A 23,969-nucleotide genomic window follows, 5' to 3' on the forward strand; every position below is an offset into this window, starting at 1 on the left:
TTGTTAAATCATAGAGCTGAATTTTCTACATCAAAAGTGGACAGAGCAGAGATCAACATCCCATAATGCAATTCGAAAACAAAAAACATACAAAATACAGAAATTGTTCATTAACAGATGTTGTTTACAGTGCACAGATTGACTAAACACAAGTTTCTGGTTCCTCGGAGTGGATTAATGACGAATTTGTGCATGTTACTGAGAGGAAGGAGTGACCGCAGGAGCACAAAATATCTGTTAATTATCTGCTAATTAACAGATCATAAAGGTGACCAATGAGACAATGCCACCGGATTCAATGTGTGGCAAGAATTTCTTCCAGCATTTTCTTCAATGTTGTCTATTGAGAAAGCCTGACGCGTGCACTGCTAATGAGCATTCTCTTGTAATTAGTAAGGATATTTTAGTGTTTGGTTGGCGAAGACATGAAACACCTTCCTAATTGTTGGCTTTTGCTTGTCTGTCAGTAAGGTTTTTAGACAGCAAATTTGGATTTAGTCTTAGTCTTAGGGACACACCAAACAACTGCACAGATGAAAACCAACTTAAATTGTGTTACATATGATTTATTGAAGTGCAATGTGATTAATTGCAATGGAGACCTCACAACCTATTGATTTTACTAGCAAACAATAACTCCTTCAGTATAATCAAACATTAGGCTTTCACAGACAACCAGGAAGTCTGGAAGATCTTTATATATGGTTAGGGGCTAAATTGTTCACCCCCCTGTACAATATTTATTCTTTTTCAAATATTTCTCAAGTGAGATATCTAATGGAGCACAGAAATTTTCACAGTATTTCCAATAATATTTTTTCTGCTGAAGAAAGTCTTTTTTAAATTAGTCTTGTTTTTAATTTCGGCCAAATTTAAGCCAATATTATTAGCCCAAACTGCTGTTATACAATGACTTGCCTGATAGGGTATATGCCGAGCTAGTGTTGTTCCCATACTGATAAACTACCGGTGACCTGTTATTGTAAGTTTTTTTCCATTTTATATGATTACTTTTACAGCATTGATGTTGTAACGTAATTAAAATACACTCAGTTAAACAGACCTTGGCATTTATTTAGTTACTCAGGCATAAAACAAGACAAAAAGCTGTTTACTCGCACGCGCCTGTCAGAATCGGCAGGCTAGTGCAAAAGCTCCATTGAATATACTGAGGTAAAATAAATGCTCATATTATAAAGAAACAGACCTTAAACGTGCCAATTTTGCAATGGCATACAATTCACCGGAAGCACTTAACCCAAGTTACTGGCAAATTAAAAGTCCTATTAGCATACTTCGGCATATACTGTACCCTATTACCCTACCTTTACCCTAATTAACCTAGTTAAGCCTTTAAATGTCACTTTAAGCTGAATACTAGTGTCTTGAAGAATATCTAGTCTAATATTATGTGCTGTCATCATGACAAAGACAAAGAAATTCATTATTAAACAATTATGTTTATAAATGCGTTGAAAAAAATCTCCTCAAAAATGTAAAGCAATGTAACAGGAGGGGAATTTTCTTCCATATAAATAGTTCCAAATATTTCAATTTGTTTTACTTTTCCCTTATTTACAGCGTATCTGCACTGGTGCTCCACATAAGTTGATATATAACTTTAGTAAAGGCTGTTGTGAATCACGAAAGAATTTTCCTTTATAAAAACTCAGACCATTAAAACTCAACCATCAATGCGTCCGGCACAGAATAAAGAGCCTGAGAAAGTAGAGCATGATAATGGCCAGCGAGGCCCTGAACACAAAACCACAGACAGCACAGGAACAAATGACACATCCGTCCGCTATACAGCAGCACATCTGTACACAGAGTCCATCTGAGCAATCATAAGAGAGACTCATATACTCTGCTTCACTTCAGCGCACTGGAAAAGAGGAAATGATGTCCAGTCTGCGGCCCTGAGGGTTCATTAACGGAGAGCAAAGATAGAATCAGGGTTTCAAAACATCATCACTGATCGCAATTTAATGAATCTTCTATGTGCAAACACAGCAGTTATTTGATTGAAAAATAAGTTGAGGATAAAATAAATCCAGAAGGTTGTTGTAGCCAATTATGACAACAATTAAACACAATCTAACCCAATGGGACACACTAGAATACCATGGAACACAATGCAACACACTGGGACACAATAGAATGCAATGGGACACAATGGGACAGATTTGGACGCAATGGAACACAATGGAACATATTGGAATGCAACGGAACACAATGGAAAACAATGGAATGCAATGGAACAAACTGAGACACAACGAAACATAATGGAACCCAACGAGACCCAACAAAACACACTGGAACACACAGGAATACAATGGGACACAATAGAACACAATGGTAAACAATAGAACACAATGGAACATAATGGGACATAACGGAGAGCAACAGAACACAGTGGAACACAATAGAACACAATGGGACGCAATGGGACACACTGGAATGCACTGGAACGCACGGGTACACAATGGAATGCAAAGGCAGCACAATGGAATACAATGGAACGCACTGGAAGAAACTAGGACACAACGGAACACAATAAGATGCAATGAGATGCACTGGAACTCACTGGGACACAATGGAACACAATGAAATACAAATGGAACAAACTGGAATGCACTGGGACACAACGGAACATAATGAAACAATGAGACACAACAGAACACGGTGGAACACACAGGAACCCAATGGAACACAATAGGATGCAATGGGATGCACTGGAACTCGCTGGGACACAATGGAAAACAATGGAATACAAATGGAACAAAATGGAATACACTGGGACACAACAGAACATAATGAAACACAACGACACACAACAGAACACAGTGGAACACAAAGGAACACAATAGGATGCAATGAGATGCGCACTGGAACTCACTGGGACACAACGGAACACAAATAGAACAAAATGGAATGCACAGGGACACAACGGAACATAGTGAAACACAACGACACACAACAGAACACAGTGGAACACTCAGGAACACAATGGAACACAATAGGATGTAATGGGATGCACTGGAACTCACTGGGACACAACGGAACACAATGGAATACAAATGGAACAAAATGGAATGAACTGGGACACAACGGAACATAATGAAACACAACGAGACACAACAGAACACAGTGGAACACACAGGAACCCAATGCTACACAATGGAACACAATGGGACACAATGGGACACAATGGAACACAATAGACTGATTTCACCCGGCCACCATTTCAAAAGAGAAATCGAGGCTGGGGTGGAATGAAACCCGGAAGTATCGCCTGGAGTCTAACAGGAACTTTGTGTAACTGGCTGCATATCTTATCAGCGAAAAGAAAGTGACACAAAATTCCCCCCAAAATTTTTACTTTAGGTTGTTGTTAATTTTAAGATGTGAAAAAATTCCTAAATGACGAGGACTTTTCTAGACAAGCAATAAAATGTCTTGTTTTTAGAAAAATGAATGAAAATTAAGTGAGTTTTTCCTTAAAACAAACAAAATAACCTGCCAGTGGGCTTAGTTAAAGAGTCCTGTTTTTGTTTTGAAACAAGATTATTTTGCTTGTTTTGAGGAAAAACTCACTCAATTTTAACATTTTATTTAAAAAAGAAGACAATATGTTTTACCTTTCTAGCAAATTCAGCCTGATTTAAGAACTTATAGATATTTGGACTTTAAACAAGACAAAAACTCTAAGTTATAAAAGCAGTGTGAAACCATATTACTCAGTCTGAGGTTCTGGTGTTGTGTAACAGGCTACTGGTTGTAAAACAAAAGTGCACAACAAAGGAGTAGAGAACAAAAGCAGCGTTTATAATAAATCCACAGGGAATACACAGGAAATTACATGAAAAAACATGAATACAACCACGAAACATGAACACATTAACAAAACAATACAAGAGCACGCACAATGGAAAACCACGGCTTAATTATTGTCAGGACTAATCACAGAAAAGCAGAACAGGTGTGTGTCAGTCCCTGATATGAACATAACCTAATTATTGTGTGTATAAACTATTAGACCATATTATTATTGCTTTAGCCTTTATTTGTTTTTGACTCAATATATTTTATTTATTTAGTTGTTTTTTGTAGTTGATGTTTATAGGCAAGTAACTGAAATAAAATTGGATCAGGCGTTATGTCTATGTATTATTCTGTATTCTGTACAGTTTCTGTGACTGTTTGTCTTATTTCTAGTCCAAATATCTAAAAACTCTTAAATCCAGAAGCATTTTCTAGACAAGCATTTTGATTTATTTCAGAAATAACTCTGAAATAAGATCATTTCACTTGTAATTTACTTAATTTTGATGATTTATTTCTGAAAATAAAATATATTTTGACTTTATCTTACTGATTTAAGAATTTGTGGATACTTGGAGGCGTCACGGTGGCGCAGTGGGTAGCACAATCGCCTCATAGCAAGAAAGTCGCTGGTTTGAGCCTCAGCTGGGTCAGTTGGTATTTCTGTGTGGAGTTTGCATGTTCTCCCGGTGCTTGTGTGTTTTTCCTCCAGGTGCTCCAGTTACAGGTGAATTGGGTAAGCTAAAACTGTTCGTAGTGTATGTGTATGAATGATTGTGTGTGGATGTGTGTTTCCCAGTGATGGGTTGCAGCTTAAAGGGCATACGCTGCATAAAACACATGCTGGATTAGTTGGTGGTCCATTCCGCTGTGGCGACCCCAGATTAATAAAGGGGCTAAGCCGAAAAGAAAATGAATCAATGATTGAATACTTGGACTAGAAACAAAACAAACACTTGAGTAAGAAAATTATTTTTTGCAGTGTGAATTTTAGATATAAATCAGTACATTTAGGTATAAATATACTGCAACAGTTGAGATTTATTGTTTAAAGTAAACAAAGCAGTTATAGTTTACGACACTGTAAAAAAATGATGGGCTCCACTAGATTCCTTCAAGTACAAATTTAAGTGCATTGAACATAAAACCAACCCAGGCTCATTGCGGATACGTACCCAGGTCTACATTTCTGGGGACAGCAAAAAACGTAAGCGGAGGTACATCTGCTTGCAGTTTTTGTTTTTGCAAATCCACCAGAGGCCGCTGTGTTTGCTTTTTGATGATCTCAAATTTCTCGCGTAAATCCACCAGAGGGCGCAATATACACGTCAGCCAACCAGGTCAGCTTGCTGCCGACTGACCCACCCACCCCCCTCCCTAAACCCAACCGATAGTGTTTTCAAAAGCAATTTAGAAAAATTAAAGCAGTCGTGTGATTTCAGCACATCGTTTTCAGTCTGTTTATTTATTTATATTTTTATTTGGCATTTGTTTTGCCTGCTTTCTGGAACCTCTCTTCGCCACTCTCGAATCCCATCGCCGCGGTCAACTCCACTTCATGTCCCAAGTTTGACAGTGTATTCGGCAAGCTACTGGGCAAACTCGTAACAGCGGAAAAGCCGTCCACATGGAGGTAAGTGGTCAGCTGGTAGCGTGAAAAGCAACAGAAGCCATCGGCGGCATCATACCGCCCCATAGCATTCATTTTAAAGACAAACTGCAGCCAAACGTACTTCTGGGTGCATAATTCATGCTCTCCAGAAATATAGACAGGGGTGCATATCCAAAATAAACCTGTGTTACAGCCAAACAATTAAGTTGTCCCAAAAAAAACAACATAATTGTTGTTAAATACGTTTGATCAAGCAGTAAAAGTCATTTTCTTGTGTATAATGGTTGTAAATAGTTGATGATGCTGCGGTATTTCTATGTGCTGAAAGTTTAAGCACATGCTATGGACTCTATGCATGACATCATCCTGATCGCCATGGAAACGGAGAGCTCGTTGGAAAGTAGCACTGGTGCGCGGCTGAAGCGTGATGCTCTGCTGTCTGGCGTTTCTCCATTTGGCCTCCGCCTGGAGACTGCAGTTAGCGAGCAATGAATTAAATCCAGTCCCCTGTCATCAAAAAAAATTAAAAATCCTTCAAACGATTATGCTAATGCGCTCCTCATCCCACATTAGTCCTTATTAGGCAAATTATCCTGAATCTATTTTTAACCGCGCACACTTCAGGCACACACACACACAAACAAATGTTTCAATGGGTCTGTCAGTGTGTGTGTGTGTGTGGGAGTATGTGTATATGTGTGTGTGCCTGCCTGTATATGTGTGCGGCTATTATCAGGGGTCGCCACATGCAGCAAATGCCCTTCCAGCTGCAACCCAGTACTGGGAAACACACATACACACTCATTCACACACACATTCATACACTACAGTCAGTTTAGCTCATCAATTCCCCTATAGCGCATATGTTTGGACTGTGGGGAAAACCGGAGCACCCGGAGGAAACCCACACCAACACGGAGAGAACATGCAAACTCCACACAGAAACACCAACTGACCCAGCCGAGGCTCGAACTAGTGACCTTATTGCTGTGAGGCAACAGTGCTAATAATTCAGACTTTAACTATATATTGCAGTATATAAATCGCAGAAATACAAAATATGGCCATGTCAGATTTTCCCAGTATTGTGCAGCCCTATAGCAGCGGAGACGTGGTGAATTATGCTCCAGCAGGACCCGGTTGAAGACATCAGACGAGTGGAGCGTATACCAGCATCTTCCCCCAGCGCAGTCAGCTGGGTTATTTTTGGGATGAAACTCATCTGCGGTGCACACACACACACACACACACACACACACACACACACACACACACACACACACCCGCGGCTCATAGAGCTCAGCGGGTCTCAAAACAATAACCTCTCTATTGCACTGGCAGATATCCAGGAAGATGTGCAAATATTCTGCTTCTGACTTCCACTGCATGATTTCGTTAGAGAATTACAATAATAAACACTATAAGGTCACAGGCGACGCAGTGGCGCAGTAGTGCTGTCGCCTCACAGCAAGAAGGTCGCCGGTTCAAGCCTTGGCTGGGTCGGTTGGTGTTTCTGTGTGGAGTTTGCATGTTCTCCCTGCGTTCGCGTGGGTTTCCTCCGGTTTCCCCCACAGTCCAAAGACATGTGGTACAGGTCAATTGGGCAGGCTAAAATTGTCTGATGTGGATGAGTGTGTGGATGTTTTCCAGAGATGGGTTGCGGCTGGAAGGGCATCCGCTGTGTAAAACATATGTTGGCGGTTCATTCCGCTGTGGCGACCCCGGATTAATAAAGGGACTAAACTGAAAAGAAAACAAATGAATGTATACGGTCACACTTTACCATAAGGCTTCATGAGTTAATGTTAGGTAATGTATTTACCAACATGAACAATACTTGCACACTGCAAAAAAATGCCTCTCTTACTTTGAGTTTCTGTCTTGTTTCTAGTCCAAATATCTACAAACTCTTATGTCAAGAAGCATTTTCTAGACAAGCACAAAATCTAGTGTTGTTTTCAGAAATAATGAGTCAAAATGAAGAGAGTTTTTACTTAAAACAAGCAAAATAATCTGCCAATGGGGGAAGAGAAATAATATTGTTTCTCATTTTGACCAGATTTTCAGCAAAAATCCCAGCTCATCTCAGATCATTTATCTGACACGTCTGCTTTCATGGTTTGAGCTGTGTTTGTCGGTTACAAAAACTCGAAACTTCCTAAAAATAATCAAATGTTTTGGTGTGTTCCTCGAACTATACCTTAAAGGGTTACGAAACAGCTAAACACATTTGAGACGTTGACAGTCATATGTGTGTCCCACATTGTTAAAAACACTATCAGGACACATGTATTTCACAAAAAAGGGAAAATTGGTTGTTTTTGCGTTATTTCGAGCTAATTCGTCTTCCAGTTTGAAAAGAAATTTTGTAGCTGCGTCACGGCGGTGAGATCATCGTGTAAATTTCAGCGTGGAGACTGGATGTCTGTACCGGTGGGTATAACGTGACGTCTTCATGAAAAAGACTTGGTTTGAATCAATCAGCGCGCTCTATTGTGAATGAAGTGCAACTTCATTAATATGCGTGATCGCTTCGAAGATGCCACGTTGTGAGAGATGCCACGATGTGCAGCCAACCGTGATTAAACAAGTGGAAAAAGAAATAGAAGTGTTGGGAGACATGGGTCGTCAGTGTTACGTTTATAAATGTGCCACAACAAAGGTTTTGTTTCCATTTCCCCGTGATGAGAACACAGCTGGCGTGTGGATCCACATGTGTGGATTACAGTGGTCTGCTAACACGCAACAAAAATATGTTTGTAAGTAACATTATTTACCCGAGAGCTTTTCACATCTGGAAATGGTGAAATCTGCATTTGCCACTCTTCTTTCTTGTTTATTCAGATGGCAAAGTTAGTTAGTATTGTCAGTACTCGTTCAGTTTTTAAAGACATACCTTAGTCTAAATGATTTAGTTACTAAGTTTATATCACTACAATATTATAGGCTGAAAGATCCGCTGTAAATGCCGCTCTCCAAACATGTAAACACCACAATCAAACTATTACCATCGTGTAGGATTTTTGCCACATTTTGTGACAGGATAGTTTATACACAGATGGCTGTTTGACACTATTCTCTGCACCTACCAAGTCTACCGAGAAATGCAGAGGAGTTTTTTTCTACCATTCAGCGTGCACTATCAAAATTTCCATTAAAACAACACTCTTCCAGCAGTTCCTCGCATCCAACATCACGTTTGTCTCGGGGGCATGCATGAAATGTTCCTGAATGAAAGTTAAAGTGCCAAACTGCAGTTGAAGTCGACAAATTAAAATGAAACACTCGAAATTAGATGAAACTCCAGAGGAAATGACGTTAATCGTGTTATGTGCTATAACATGTAAAACAGGATCATGAAAGGAACATTCAAAAAGCAGCTCATGTAAACACCTTGATCATATTATTGTCTTATTCAGATTAAGGCAAATCATTTGATAACTGATGTCCATGTAAATGCAGTCACTGTCTATCTCCCCTGCGTCAGTGTTTGTGTTGCTGCTGTGAAAATCAGCACGTGCACGTAATAAAACATAATGAATCTTTCGCCACTGGACACTCCCACCTAAACAAAGCTGGACACACCCACTTGCCTGACTTTTTCAAACTAGAGGTGTGAAAACACCCACCTTAAAAAAAAACTTTTTTTAAGTATAGTAAATTCAATGAATCTTTTTTTTTCAGGGTATTGTGCATGCTAAACTGCTTCATAAGCCGCAGAAACATTAAACATTAATTAGATTCAGAAATGGAAAACGCTGCAGTGTTTGGACACAAAGGAGCTCATGATTCAGATGGAAACATTAGCATTAAACAGCCAGATAAACAATCTGGACTAGCTGAGATGCAGATGAGTGCACTGTAAAAAATGCAGTTGTCCCGACACAATTCAATTAACTTAACAAGTTTAAGCAGACTGAACATAAATCAAGTTGTCTCAAAAAGCTCAAGAATTGTGTCGTTTCAGCTCATTTTGATTAAGTAGCTTGAACATGCATCACAATCTTTTTTTGAGTGTGAGAGGAACTCAAAAGCTGACAAAATTCATGCTCATTCATTCATTTTCCTTCGGCTTAGTTCCTTTTTAATCAGGGGTCACCACAGCGGAATGAACCGGCAACTATTCCAGCATATGTTTTACACAGCGGATGCTCATTACTGGGAAACACCCATACACACTTATTTACACACATACACTACGGCCAGTTTAGTTCATCAACTCCCCTATAGCGCATGTGTTTGGACTGTGGGGGAAACCGGAGCACCCGGAGGAAACCCACGTCAACACTGGGAGAACATGCAAACTACACACAGAAATGCCAACTGACCCAGCTGGGACTCGAACTAGCGACCCTCCTGCTGTGAGGCCACAGTGCTGACCACTGAGCTACCGTGCCGCCCCAAATTTTCATCCTAAACAAGTAATTTCCTGTCCAAAATCCTGTTCAGTGTCAGAAGATCAGCAAACACTTGTGGCGCTCTTTTCTGGAGTGTTCATATTCAACATTTAATAAGGAAAAAAGCAAGTACTTACGTAATTTGAGGCGAGATCTGGATGTAGATAATCAATACCTGTCAAGAGATGTCAAAAGGGGTATATTATTGCTCAGAAATGCAAGATAGATAATATTTTGGTGAATATTGTTTTATTTTTATTCATTTAAATACAAATAAAGACCAAAACTAAAGTTCACAGGTAAAAGCGAAAGTATAATTGAGTATACAACGTTCACCCATTAAAAAGATACTGCCCTCAGTGACAGCTTCTGTACATTTATTTACTTCTGAGAGTGTCCAAAGCAAAACTAGACAGTGGTCCGTCGCTATAACATGGTTCACCTTTCACGACCTCGCAGTCAGTTTTTTTGTTAACAGCGCATTGTGTTCTGCATCCTGGGGTCCGTTCTTCATACCTCGCTTAAATGACCTCAGATGATTTGGCAGATCCTGGATCTTTTAATCTTGATAACTGACCTCCGGCTAATTTGGTTCTTCAAACAAGTTCGTGAATCAGATTAAAATGTCTAAATGAGCTGATCTGAGATCTCTGCGTGTGTTATGAAGGACAGATCTATTGATCCTCGATGTCATGATCAGCAATCCAACGATTGGCTGATGGCACAGCAGTGTAATGACATCATCTGATTAATATTCAATTATCCATGTGAGCAAAATTACATAAAATTCGTAGTAAACGTTTTTTTAGCTTTAACAAAGTACAGTATATATTTCTTAAAGGTTGGTTTCTTAGGTTTCTTGATGAAAAATAAATAAATAAATACCGTACCATCATCCATAATGGCGATGGTCACTCCTTTCCCAGTAAAACCCAAACTCCAGGCCTCGGCCACATTCAGATCCAGCCCCGGGGTCCCGTCGGCCTGGCCTGTGTTTATCTAATCAAACAGCACAGAAAATTAGATGTTATGCGGGAGGTGGAAAATAAATGTCACGCAGATATTACACTTCACCCAAACCCTGCTGTGCAGTGTTTATAAGTGACAAACTAAATTAAAGAGCGTTCTCCTGTCACGATAAGCCCTGGAGAAATCACGACAGTATCACTGTATTTTGGCACAGCGATGCTGATGTTGACAGTCAATGAGGAAAATGGTTTAAAGTCATCAGCAGGCGACAACAAACAGCGGCGGTGTTAAAGGTCAGGGTAAATGAAGACAGTAATTACTTACAAGATACCACTGTTTGGTGAAGAGCGGGTCGCTCATGTTGACGTCAGTGTTTGGGAGATCTCTGTAGCCTCGCTTCTGACGGCCAAAACCTTCCTGGGGAAACACGTTTTTCACCTGAAATACAAAGCAAAGACATCTTTCAGTGGATTTTACTAGATTGTACTGTGAGACAGCTGACAAATACTGTAATGTGCAATCCGGGAGCATGAAATACACTGTAAAAATGCTGGGTTCCACACAATTCATTCATATTGTCCCAACACAAATCGATTAAAGTTAACTTTACAGATTTAACATATATAAGTGGATTGAAGATAAAAAAATTAAGTTGTCCCAACGAAATCTCAATAATCGTGTTGTTTCAGCTCATTTTAAACAAGTAGTTTGAACAAGCATCAAAACATTTTTGAGTGTAGAGTATAATCATAGCACAGCAAGGTACAATATACTCTAATTGTAACAAATACAGTTCTGTCAATGGAGTTGAGGATTCAGATGCAGCGACTTTATTAACAAGAGTATTCAGGAAGGCAATGGTCACAAGCAGGAGCAAACGGTAACTTCAAGAGTTTACACTTAGCTGATGATTAATTATAAGCTTGTTTGGCATGCTGTCCCATAAGATCCTCGAGCCCGGGGCTCCCTCCTGTTGCAAGGCGGGAGGGGAGTTTGAGCTCAGGTATATCTCGAGAGCTCCCCTGCTGTAATAACCGATGAACAGCCAGTGATTGCTCTTGAGAGATGACCATTTACTAGGAGCATGTCTATAGTGCCGGTTTGGATTAGTCAATTAACTTATGTTGCATGTTTTTTGGATGGTGGGAGGAAACCGGGGAACTCGGGGGAAACCCACGTGAGCACGGGGAGAAAATGCAAACTCCGCACAGAAATGTCTGCTGGTTTGGTAAAGCCTGGAACAAGAGACGTTCTTGCTGTGAGGCAACAGTGCTAAGCACTGGGCCACTGTGTCACCCATCTAGGAAGAAGGAGGAGTAGGGGTGGATGGGGGGATTCCTCAAAACGAAGATAGCGGTGGTACGTAACCCAGGGTATTTGTAGTAGCTTAGGACTCGTCTGATTGGTGCATTGAGAATTGGATAATGCGGATCGAATTGGTGTGGTTGGCTGGTGTGTGTGAGGTGCATGATAGTATTTGTGGTCCAATTTAATGACAGATGTGTAGTTCTCCGGCGATCTGCAAGGATTAGTTCACTGGTGATTGCAACACTATGATAGCATTTTACAAATAAGGTTTAATTTAGTATCTTCTTGAGTCAGTAATTGTTATTATTTTAATTAATCAAAATAATGACGACAACTAACTCTACAAAGCAAACAAAATGCAATGAACACTAGGAGGTAAACTACACTTGGGTCAAGTTGAACAGTATGTACAGCTGAAGTCAGAATTATTAGCCTCCCTGTATACTTTTTTTCCCTCAATTTCTGTTTAACGGAGAGATGTTTTTCAACACATTTCTAAACATAATAATAAGGTAAAATAAAAGTAAAGTGTATCCAAAAAAAGCTTCACTTCAGCTGGATGCCAAGGAATAATGAATAAAACTAATTGAAACGGTTGATAAAAACTACACTGGTATCTCATCACTGAACACCACTGTAAAACACACCATCCACTGCTGATCAGTGTTATCAGTGGACACACACAGCACAGCATTCACAGAGTTTAAAAGTGCAGGATTATTCATGACTGGATCTCTGTGGAGATTAATTATACACACAAGGAAAGAGGTCTCAGGACACATCCCTGGGGGACACCTTTGTATAGTGACAGAACAGAGGAAGAACAGTCCCTTAATAGTGCACACTGTTTCCCTGAAATATAATCAATGCATATGTGGGACCTTTAAACAAACTATTTTTATTTTTTTTAGATTGAGTCATTGTGCAAAGCAATATTCAGTGGAAAGAGCACTGAAGGACTCGATCGATGATGGTAATAATATTAACAGTTTATTTGCAGGATGGCAGATGACAGAAACACAGGAAATAGATTGATGATTATTTATGTACATAAAGAAAATTAAAGAGGTCCCAGGATAGATCATACCTGCCAACACTCCCGTTTTTCCCGGGAGTCTCCCGTATTTCAGACCCATCTCCCGCCCTCCTCCCATATTGTTCTGTCTTCCGGAAAACTCCCGCAATTCAGGACACATCCCTGGGGGACACCTTTGTATAAGCTACATTCATTCATTCATTTTCCTTCAGCTTAGTCCCTTTATTCATGATGGGTCGCCACAGCAGAATGAACCACCAACTTATCCAGCATATGTTTTACACAGCGGACGCCCTTCCAGCCGCAACCCAGTACTGGGAAACACCCATATACACTCATTCACACACACTCATACACTACAGCCAATTTAGTTAATCAAACCCAGGCTAACACAGGGAGAACATGCAACCCCACACAGAAATGCCAACTGACCCAGCCGGGACTCGAACCAGCAACCTTATCACTTCATTTTGATGTCCCCTTAGCAAATCATGTTGATTTTAAGTTGCATTTCCTAATAGTTCTCCTTAGAGTGTTAGTAGACGGCACAGTTAAGGTTAGAATTAGGGTTAGCATCAGTAAACACTAGTATCATCACCAGAGTAGACACACACACACAGTTTGAAAGTGCAGGATTATTCATGCCTGAATCGTTGTCCTTTAAACCAGCTTCATAGCGTGACCCTTGACCTCAGCAGCAGCAGAAACCCCTGAAGCCCATCACTATAAACATGACGTCAGCCGAGCCTCACACACACAAAGACAAGCCCAATTACACTCTCACATTAGCATGTGCTCTCGCTAGCCCGAAATAAAGACAAAAGCAGATCAAAGTCTGCACTGGCGTTCACAGAGCGCTTTGATCAATCTCCTGAAAACACCCCTGCAGCATCAAAATGAGCAGCTTCATCTTCACAGCCTTTTCATTCTTCATTTACACTTTAATCTTGGCCGTATAGCCCAGCATAAAGACAAAACGATTAGAGAACATTGTAAAACTCAAAATATGAGGTTTGATTCCTTTTCATGAGCAGCAATACTGTAAGAAAGATGTCCTAGTCCTGCATTCTGATTGGACAACTCAAAATTCCAGCTGTGCCAAAATACATACAATATATAGTAATAGGAAATATAGTATAGTATAGTATAGTATAGTATAGTATAGTATAGTAATAATAACTGAAATTAGATAAGTTAAATGAAACGAATGTATATTTACTGAAAAATCAAGTTATATTGTGGCCAAGGGAATTGTTCCCATTATTAGTTTAATGTGTTATGCTTTAGTGTCACCCTTTAGTTAAATTCATTGGGAAAACTGATTCCATTGTTATGTATTTTTATTATTATTTAAATGTATTTATTAATGTTTAAGGCCTGCGTTGCAGTTTTGTTTTGTTTTTTTAGGGTTTGTTTTTAGATTTTTATGTTAGTTTTGTTTTTGTTTTCCGTGTTTTACGTTTATTTTTTACGCTTTTTATTTCTAGTTTTTTACAATTCGTTTTTTGACGTTTCATTTGGGGTTTTATGTTTTATTTTGTTTTTTTTACGTTTTTAAAGTTTTTTTGTTTTTTACAATTTGTTTTTGTTTTACGTGTTTTACGTTTTTTTTTACGCTTTTTATTTCTATTTTTTTACAATTAGTTTTTTACATTTCATTTTGGTTTTTATGTTTTGTTTTGTTTTTTTTTTTTTACGTTTTTAAAGTTTTTTTGTTTTTTACTATTTGTTTTTTTTACGTTTTTTTTAAATGCAGGGCGAGAGGGGAGTCCGTGTTCAGGTATGTCTCGAGAACTCCCCTGCTTGATAGTGGTAGATGTAGATTATGAATGCTATAGAGTGAATACTGGATTCAACACTTGTCTATAATGTCAATTTAGTTTTGTCAATTTACTTGCGTTACATGTTTTTGGTCTGTGGGAGGAAACCGGAGAGCCCGGGGAAAACCCACGCAAACACGGGGAGAGAATGCAAACTCCACACAGAAATGCCGACTCGGCCAGGTAAGATCTGAGCCAGTGACATTCTTGCTTTGAGGCAATGATGCTAACTATTAGGCCTCTGTGCTACCCTGACAAGGAAATGGGAGGAGTATGGGTGGAGGGGGGGATTCTTCAAGACGAAGATGGCAAGGTAAGATACTCTGGTTATTTATGGTGATTTAGGAATTGTCTGATTGATTGGTGCGTTAGCTAATGAGGACCACAATCATAAGCACATGCTCCTCTCGAAATTAGTTTATTAATAAACTTCACTTTGTTTTTTACGTTTTGCTTTGTTTTTTATGCTTTTAAAGTTTTTTTACGTTTTGTTTTTTTTTTTAATGTTTTCCACGTTTTGTTTGTATTTTTACGCTTTTGTTTTTACGTTTTGTTTTGTTTTTTGCATTTTGCTTTTAGTTTTTTACATTTAGTTTTTACATATTTTACACTTTGTATAGTTTTCATGTTTTTTACATTGTTTCGTTTTTTACATTTTCTTTTGTTTTGATTTTTGATTTTTTTTTTAAACAAAATAGTTCTGCTCATCAGGGCAATATTTATTGAATGTGAAAAAAAAGGTTAAATATTTATAAAAATTTTAAATAACTACTTTCTGATTATATGTAGTTTCAAATGAAATTATTTCTCCAGTCATTATTGCTTTTATTTCTATTACCAATAATAATAATAATAATAATAATAATAATAATAATAATAATAAATTTATTAAACTTTTGACCGGTACTGTAAGCATTAATAAGACTACATTATATACACATTGTAAAATAACAAAAAAGACAATTTATTTAAATTAACATTAAATAACATTAGGGGCAGCACGATGGCACAGTGGGAAGCACAATCGCCTATACAGCAAGAAGGTTGCTGATTCGAGCCCCGGCTGGGTCAGTTGGCATCACTGTGTGGAGTTTGCATGATCTCCCAGTGTTCGCGTGGGTTTCCTCTGGGTGCTCCGGTATCCCCCACAGTCCAAAAACATGTGCTATAGGTGAATTAGCTGAATTGTCCGTATATGAATGTAAATGAGTATGGATGTTTCCCAGTGATGGGTTGCAGCTGGAAGGGCATCCGCTGTGTAAAACATATGCTGGATACGTTGGTGGTTCATTCCGCTGTGGCTACCCCAGATTAATAAAGAAATTAATAAATAACATTCATATTACATGCAACCAAAAAGTCTATTAATTAATTAAAACCTAGAATACCTAAAGTAATACTGCATCTACCACAAACCCCTAATATAAGCTTAGTTTACATTTTGCATCTAAAATTTTACTTTATCTAAAACATTATTTTACTTATGTTTACTTGTAACTAATGCAACATTTTTTTTAAGAAAACCTGATTAAATCTGTTCATTCGGCACAATATGTGGCAAATTATTGAAATTACTACAGACTATTGCATCCATTAAAACACCATTTCCAAAACAAAAACATTAAGCATGGAAAGTACGAAGCTCTCTGTGGGGGATATTAATAAATATGTGCAGATGAAGGAGAATAAAGTCCTTGCTGCTGGAGATTATGTGAGGTCAGAGATCTTTGACCGCATCGATTCACAGTGACAGTAAATTCACATCAATACAGTAAAACTACACACGTCACACATCTGATGAGTGCAGTTAAAGGCCATGTTAAGACACCTAAAGCAAAAGAGGCCAGCAAATTACTCAGAATGAGGTTATGGGGTTATTTCTAATGCATCACAGACTGAAATGAGCTGAGGTTATGCTTAATGTCCGTAATAGCTCAATACAGATGATATTAAGTAATAATGCAGACAACAAAATCAATACAGACTATAGTCTGGACCAAAAAATAAATGAATTCATAAAGTAGACATTTTCATTCATTCATTTTCCTTTAGCTTAGTCTCTATTTCAGAGGTTGCCACTGCAGAATGAACCACCAACTTATTCAGCATATGTTTACCTATAGTGTTTGGACTGTGGGGGAAACCGGAGCACCTGGAGGAAACCCACGCCAACACGGGGAGAACATGCAAACTCCACACAGAAATGCCAACTGACCCAGGTGGGATTCGAACTAGCGACCTTCTTGCTGTGAGTGAAAAGTGCTGACCACTGAGCCACCATGCCACAACAAATACTGAAGGAAAATAAATTGAGTCTAGTGAAGAATGGTTCAAGAAAGCAGATAAGACAAAAACAAAAAGCAAAAATAAAATAAACAAGTAAATAACAGGACGAGAACGTGGTAAGATCTGAAAACATGGTAAAAATCAGGCGGCTGCGAGAGCTTTTCTTTTTCTGGATTGCTTTTGAAAATCGGTTGGGTTTAGGGAAGGAGGAGGGTGGGTCAGTCAGTCGATCAGTCAGTCAATCACTCTGTCAGTCAACAGCGGCCTCTGGTGGATTCATGAAAACAAAAACTGCAAAAAAAAAGTATCTCCTGGGACGTAGTTCAGGCTCGCCAGAAATATATACAGCGGTACGTATCCATAATGAGCCTGGGTTGGACAGATCCAATAGGGCACCTTTGGAAAGTGACATAATTAAGTACAGTACAGTCTCTTATAAGCAAATATTGTGTTCTTCCTGAAATTACCATTGAATTATATACAAGGAAAATAAATAAAGGTCCAAGGACAGATCCCAGGGTGACCCCCTTTACAGAATTACAGAATGAATGAAGTGCAGTCTCTTATTAGCACACACTACATTCTCGCTAAAAGATAATTTAACATATTGAACTATACACAAGGGAAGAATCATATTAAACTATATACAAGACAGAAATACAAAGGTGCCAGAACCAACCCAGGCTCATTCTGATGACATACCCCTCTATACATTTCTGGAGGGTGCCAAATATGTCCCAGGAGGTACATGATTTTGCAGTTTATCCAACAGAGGCCACCGTGTACGCTTTTTCAGATCTCAAATTTCTTTCGCTAGTGTCATTTCGCAACTGCTGTTCTCATGTAAATCCACCACAGGCTGCTGTCGACTGACTGACTGACCAACCGACCGATAACCCCACCCACCCCCTTCCCTAAACCCAACCGATAGTGTTATAAATAGCACCGATTAACCAGCGCCCACCCCCTTCTCTAAACCCAACCAATAGTGTTCTAAATAGCACCGATAGACCAGCGCCCACCCCTTTCCCTAAACCCAACCAATAGTGTTATAAATAGCACCGATTGACCAGTGCCCACCCCTTTCCCTAAACCCAACCGATAGTGTTATAAATAGCACCGATTGACCAGTGCCCACCCCCTTCTCTAAACCCAACCAATAGTGTTCTAAATAGCACCGATTGACCAGCAAAACCCAACCAATAGTGTTATAAATAGCACCGATTGACCAGCGCCCACCCCTTTCCCTAAACCCAACCAATAGTGTTATAAATAGCACCGATAGACCAGCGCCCACCCCTTTCCCTAAACCCAACCGATAGTGTTATAAATAGCACCGATTGACCAGTGCCCACCCCCTTCTCTAAACCCAACCAATAGTGTTATAAATAGCACCGATTGACCAGCAAAACCCAACCAATAGTGTTATAAATAGCACCGATTGACCAGCGCCCACCCCTTTCCCTAAACCCAACCAATAGTGTTATAAATAGCACAGATTGACCAGCGCCCACCCCTTTCCCTAAACCTAACCAATAGTGTTATAAATAGCACCGATTGACCAGCAAAACCCAACCAATGGTGTTATAAATAGTACCGATTGACCAGCGCCCACCCCTTTCCCTAAACCCAACCAATAGTGTTATAAATAGCACCGATTGACCAGCGCCCACCCCCTTCCCTAAACCCAACCAAGTGTTTTCAAAACCCAGAAACAGAAAAGCCCTCATGGCTACTTGCTTTTTACCACATTTCCAGATTTTAGCACATTCTTACCCTGTAATTTACTTGTTTATTTTATTATTGCCTTTTGTTTTTGTCTCATCTGCTTTCTGGAACTGTTCATCACCGGACTCAAACCCTATCGTCAAAGCCAACTCCGCTCTGCATCTCATACACACGGCGAGCCACTGGGCAAACTGGTAACAGCGGAAAAGCCATCCACATGGAGATAAGCGGTCAGCTGGTAGCGCAAAAACAAACGCATCACACCGCCTCATAGTGTTCATTTAAAGATGAAATGCCGCCATATTTACCTCTGGCTACACAATTTGCGATCTCCACAAATGTATACAGGAGTACATTTTAAGAATGAGCCTGTGTTGCCCAGGACAGATCCCTGAGGGTCACCTTTGGACAATAACAGAATGGACGAATTACATCCTCTTATTAGCCCACACTGAGTTCTCCCTGACAGATAATTTAGCAGATTGAATCAATGCACTTTTAAAACAAAACCAAATAGATGTAGTCATTGTAGAAAAGCATATTCACTGCAAAGAGCATGTGCTTTTTTCTGCAGGAGCCGACAGGAGAGAGCGGCTCTAGCAGGCTCTACATTCAAGGACCTGATAATTGAGTTGTAAGAGTTTGAGCTGAAAGGAGGAAAAGTGACGGGTACAAGGTTTAAATTGGCTTCATGGCTTTGTGTAAAGATTCACATCATTTGCAGAATGATTTCGGCAATCTTGAAGGACACATTACCTCTCATCTTCCAATTTTACAATGGGTTTTATTGTTGTTCCCAAAAACATGTGAATAGGTTTGCCCTGGTTGAGAGAGAAAGTAGCGCTCACACACTCAGACGTAAGCTCTCTCTGCCGCCATTAACCCATGCAGTGTTTCCTATGGGACTGTGTTGAGAACAGCCTGTTTTATCTTCACCATGACTCAGATAATGCTGCTCCTCAAAATGGCACTGTGGCTTCAAATGTGCATCAATCCTGACAGACTTCCACATGCAAATACAGTTTAATCATTTGCATTTGTTTATTAAGAGCACTGTCTTATTCACAGCAACCTCCAAATGAGAATAATACAAGTTGAATTGATTAATCAAATGCATTCCCTGCAGAAAACACAAGAGTTGCCAAGGTAGCAAAAGTAAGTGTGTTTGCATAATATCTTCCTTAATTTGGACTAGAAAGTTGTCAAGGACACCCACTGTTCTCTTATTTAAAGAGTGTTTTTAAAAAGGGGGAAACTGAAATGAATGCACCAAAGCTTTACAAAACATGTAATAATTTAGCAGGTGCTTTTGTCCAAAGCAACTTACAATTGAGGATGCATTAGCAAAACACATGAGAGGGGTCTGGATGCAGTTGCAATATGAGCTGCATGCAATGCTTTTTAAAAGTGCTGTGTGTAAGTTTTGACTCACCTAATGTATAAAAACACCATGATATGTTTGCAGATACTTCAGAAACATGCTAAGTGAACATTCTTGTTTATCTGAAAAACAATGCTGGAGTCAGATATTCTGCTTTAATAATGTGAGTTACGTGCCGGAACGTCTGTCTTTGTTTTGGTTCTTTTAGCCTGCCCAATGCCAGCTTAGCCAATTATATTTCAGCACCCAGGTTGCCTTGGTGGAAAACAGCATATTTCATTCATTCAGTCTGGAAGACTCTTAAAGCATGCATCCGTGACCAAAATGACCTTCGGTCCGTGACCTTCGTGACCTTCGGTGGACAGTAGCAGAATCCGAAATGAGACGCAGATTCAGAGTTCCACATGAGGTGGTTATTAATTAGCAAATAATATAAATATTACGAGCGTAAACATTAGGTGAGCAGGTCACATTGTAACCACGTGTCCTAACAACATGCTACGTGACGAAATTTCCAGTAATAAGCAACGTAGCTGTTTGCACCAAATGAAACATGACAGAAATGTAAATACAGCCATTCAGAAGCATAGAATAGTGCACTCACTGCACTCCAAAGAAATGGTAAGGTTTCTAATCTAATTAATACATATTAAAAGCAACAGGTTTACTCACTTTATTAAGTAAACTCAACTAATCGCTTTAAAATCAACAGGTTTACTCATGTTATTAGGTAAAGTCAACTAATCGCTTTAAAAGCAACAGGTTTACTCATGTTATTAGGTAAAGTCAACTAATTGCTTTAAAAGCAACAGGTTTACTCATGTTATTAGGTAAAGTCAACTAATTGCTTTAAAAGCAACAGGTTTACTCACTTTATTAAAGTCAACTAATCACTTTAAAAGCAACAGGTTTACTCATGTTATTAGGTAAAGTCAACTAATCACTTTAAAAGCAACAGGTTTACTCACTTTATTAAAGTCAACTAATCACTTTAAAAGCAACAGGTTTACTCATGTTATTAGGTAAAGTCAACTAATCACTTTAAAAGCAACAGGTTTACTCACTTTATTAAAGTCAACTAATCACTTTAAAAGCAACAGGTTTACTCATGTTATTAGGTAAAGTCAACTAATCACTTTAAAAGCAACAGGTTTACTCACTTTATTAAAGTCAACTAATCACTTTAAAAGCAACAGGTTTACTCATGTTATTAGGTAAAGTCAACTAATCACTTTAAAAGCAACAGGTTTACTCACTTTATTAAGAAAAGTTGACTAATCGTTTTAAAATCAACAGGTTTACTCACGTTATTAAGTAAAGTCAACTAATCGCTTTAAAAAGCAACAGGTTTACTTACGTTATTAAGTCAACTAATCGCTCTAAAAGCAACAGGTTTACTTACTTTATTAAAGTCAACTAATCGCTTTAAAATCAACGAGTTTACTCACTTTAAGTAATGTCAACTAATCGCTTTAATAAAGTGAGTAAACCCTTTGCTTTTAAAGTAAACTAATCGCTTTAAAGCAACAGGTTTACTCACTTTATTATAGTCAACTAATTGCTTTAAAATCAACAGGTTTACTCAGGTTATTAAGTGAAGTCAACTAATCGCTTTAAAATCAACGAGTTTACTCACTTTAAGTAATGTCAACTAATTGCTTTAAAAGCAAAGGGTTAACTCACTTTAATAAAGTCAACTAATCGCTTTAAAAGCAATTTCACGGTGGCGCAGTGGGTAGCGCGATTGACTCACAGCAAGAAGGTTGCTGGTTCAAGTCCGGGCTGGGTCAGTTGGCATTTCCGTGTGCAGTTTGCATTTTCTACCCGTGTTGGCGTGGGTTTTTTCCGGGTGCTCCGGTTTCCCCAACAGTCCAAATACATGCGCTATAGGGGAATTAAAATAGGCTAAATTAGCCGTAGTGTATGTGTGAATGCAACAGTGTTTGGGTGTTTCCCAGTGTTGGGTTGCAGCTGGAAGGGCATCCGCTGCATAAAACATGCTGGACAAGCTGGCGGTTCACAACTGAAATACTAGAGGCAGATATTCTATCCCATAATGTATCTTTACCCTGAAGTTTTAATCAATGTTTGAAGAGGGCATGATACAGTCAGGATTGGTTGGACACACAACATGCCATAACTAAAGGTGTAAATGGACACTTGTTATTATTTAACAGCCAGATTTTACAGTGAGTTTATGCATTAGCAGTGATTTTTCCCTGCAGTCCATGACCTGAGATCCACTGAGCTAAAGCACATCACGGCCTGTTCATTTGTCGCGTGTCATTTGTCAAGATGATGAATGAACTGGATATGATAGCACTGTCATTTCTGAATTTATTTCCCCGGTCACTGGAACAGACTTTAATTGAATCAGGTTTCTAATTATGGAAGTTTCCAGAGATATCATTCATACAATAGATGAAAACAGACATGAGAAGATGGGATTTTGATCATTAAAGTACAGATATGTGACTCATTCTTAATTTGCAGGTACATTTAATGCATTTTCCACTTATTTATTACTTAAACTGTTATGATATATGACAAATGTATAATTTATAGTAGACTGAATCCAATTTTAATAATACAATATTCTTAAATTTGATAGGGAGCATACGATTCTGTTATTACTCGTTATTAAAACAGTAACAGGGCAATACAGTGGCTCAGTGGTTAACACTGTGGCCTCACAGCAAGATGGTTGCTGGTTCGAGTCCCTGCTGGGTCAGTTGGTGTTTCTGTGTGGAGTTTGCATGTTCTCCCCATGTTGGCGTGGGTTTCCTCCAGGTGCTCCGGTTTCCCCCACAGTCCAAACACATGTGCTATAGCGGAATTGATTAACTAAATCGGCCGTAGTGTATGTGTGTGTGTGAATGTGAGAGTGTGTGGGTGTTTCCCAGTGCTGGGTTGCAGCTGGAAGGGCAACCGCTGTGTAAAACGTTAGCTGGAATAGTTGGCAGTTCATTCTGCTGTGGAATAGTGATAGTCATTCCACTCTGAAACAGTGACTAAGCCGAAGGAAAATGAACGAATGAATGAATGAATAGAAGGTTTATTTTGGAGACACAAAATGTGGATCCTAGAATCATCCACGTATACTTTCAAAGCTATTAGTTTTAAGCGGTAGTATATTAGTATGAGGGATTTTCCTTCCAAATGTGATCTATTTTAAATCAGAAAGGGAAAAACTGCAAGGTCAAACTTGATTTTAGCAAATTGTGCAATAACTGGATAGCGCAGAAATTGACATTAGACCCATTTATTCCTGTTTATGGATAAAACCATTCAGCCAAGCCTATATAGACTCTTTTTACTCCTTTTTGAATTTGAAATATGTCCAATTACACAACTGTACAAAAAAGCATAAGTGAATTGTAAAAGTTCTAGTTATTTTAGTTTAGAAACATTTTCTGCAATAAATCACAATATAATGCAATGTGTTACTCATAACTGTGCTTAAAACACTTTATAAATACTATTTTCTGCAATAAATTACAGTATTCTGCAATGTGTTACTCATAACTGTGCTTAAAACACTTTATGAATACTATTTTCAGCAATAAATCACAATATTCTGCAATGTGTAACTCAAAACTGTGCTTAA

General features: G+C 38.8%; 1 protein-coding gene across 1 annotated transcript in view; it reads right to left on the minus strand.

Moving 5' to 3' along the window:
- pcsk2 (proprotein convertase subtilisin/kexin type 2) overlaps window positions 1-23,969 on the minus strand; it is a 70,029-nt gene that overhangs the window by 39,216 nt on the left and 6,844 nt on the right. Inside the window, exons 3-5 of the mRNA XM_056471619.1 lie at window positions 11,128-11,241; window positions 10,725-10,833; window positions 9,972-10,009 (exon numbers count right to left, since the gene is read on the minus strand). Coding sequence (XP_056327594.1) covers window positions 9,972-10,009; window positions 10,725-10,833; window positions 11,128-11,241 — 261 coding nt within the window. The remainder of the gene's footprint in view (window positions 1-9,971; window positions 10,010-10,724; window positions 10,834-11,127; window positions 11,242-23,969) is intronic.

The sequence above is a fragment of the Danio aesculapii genome, chromosome 13, assembly GCF_903798145.1.
Source record: "Danio aesculapii chromosome 13, fDanAes4.1, whole genome shotgun sequence".
Lineage (NCBI taxonomy): Eukaryota > Metazoa > Chordata > Actinopteri > Cypriniformes > Danionidae > Danio > Danio aesculapii.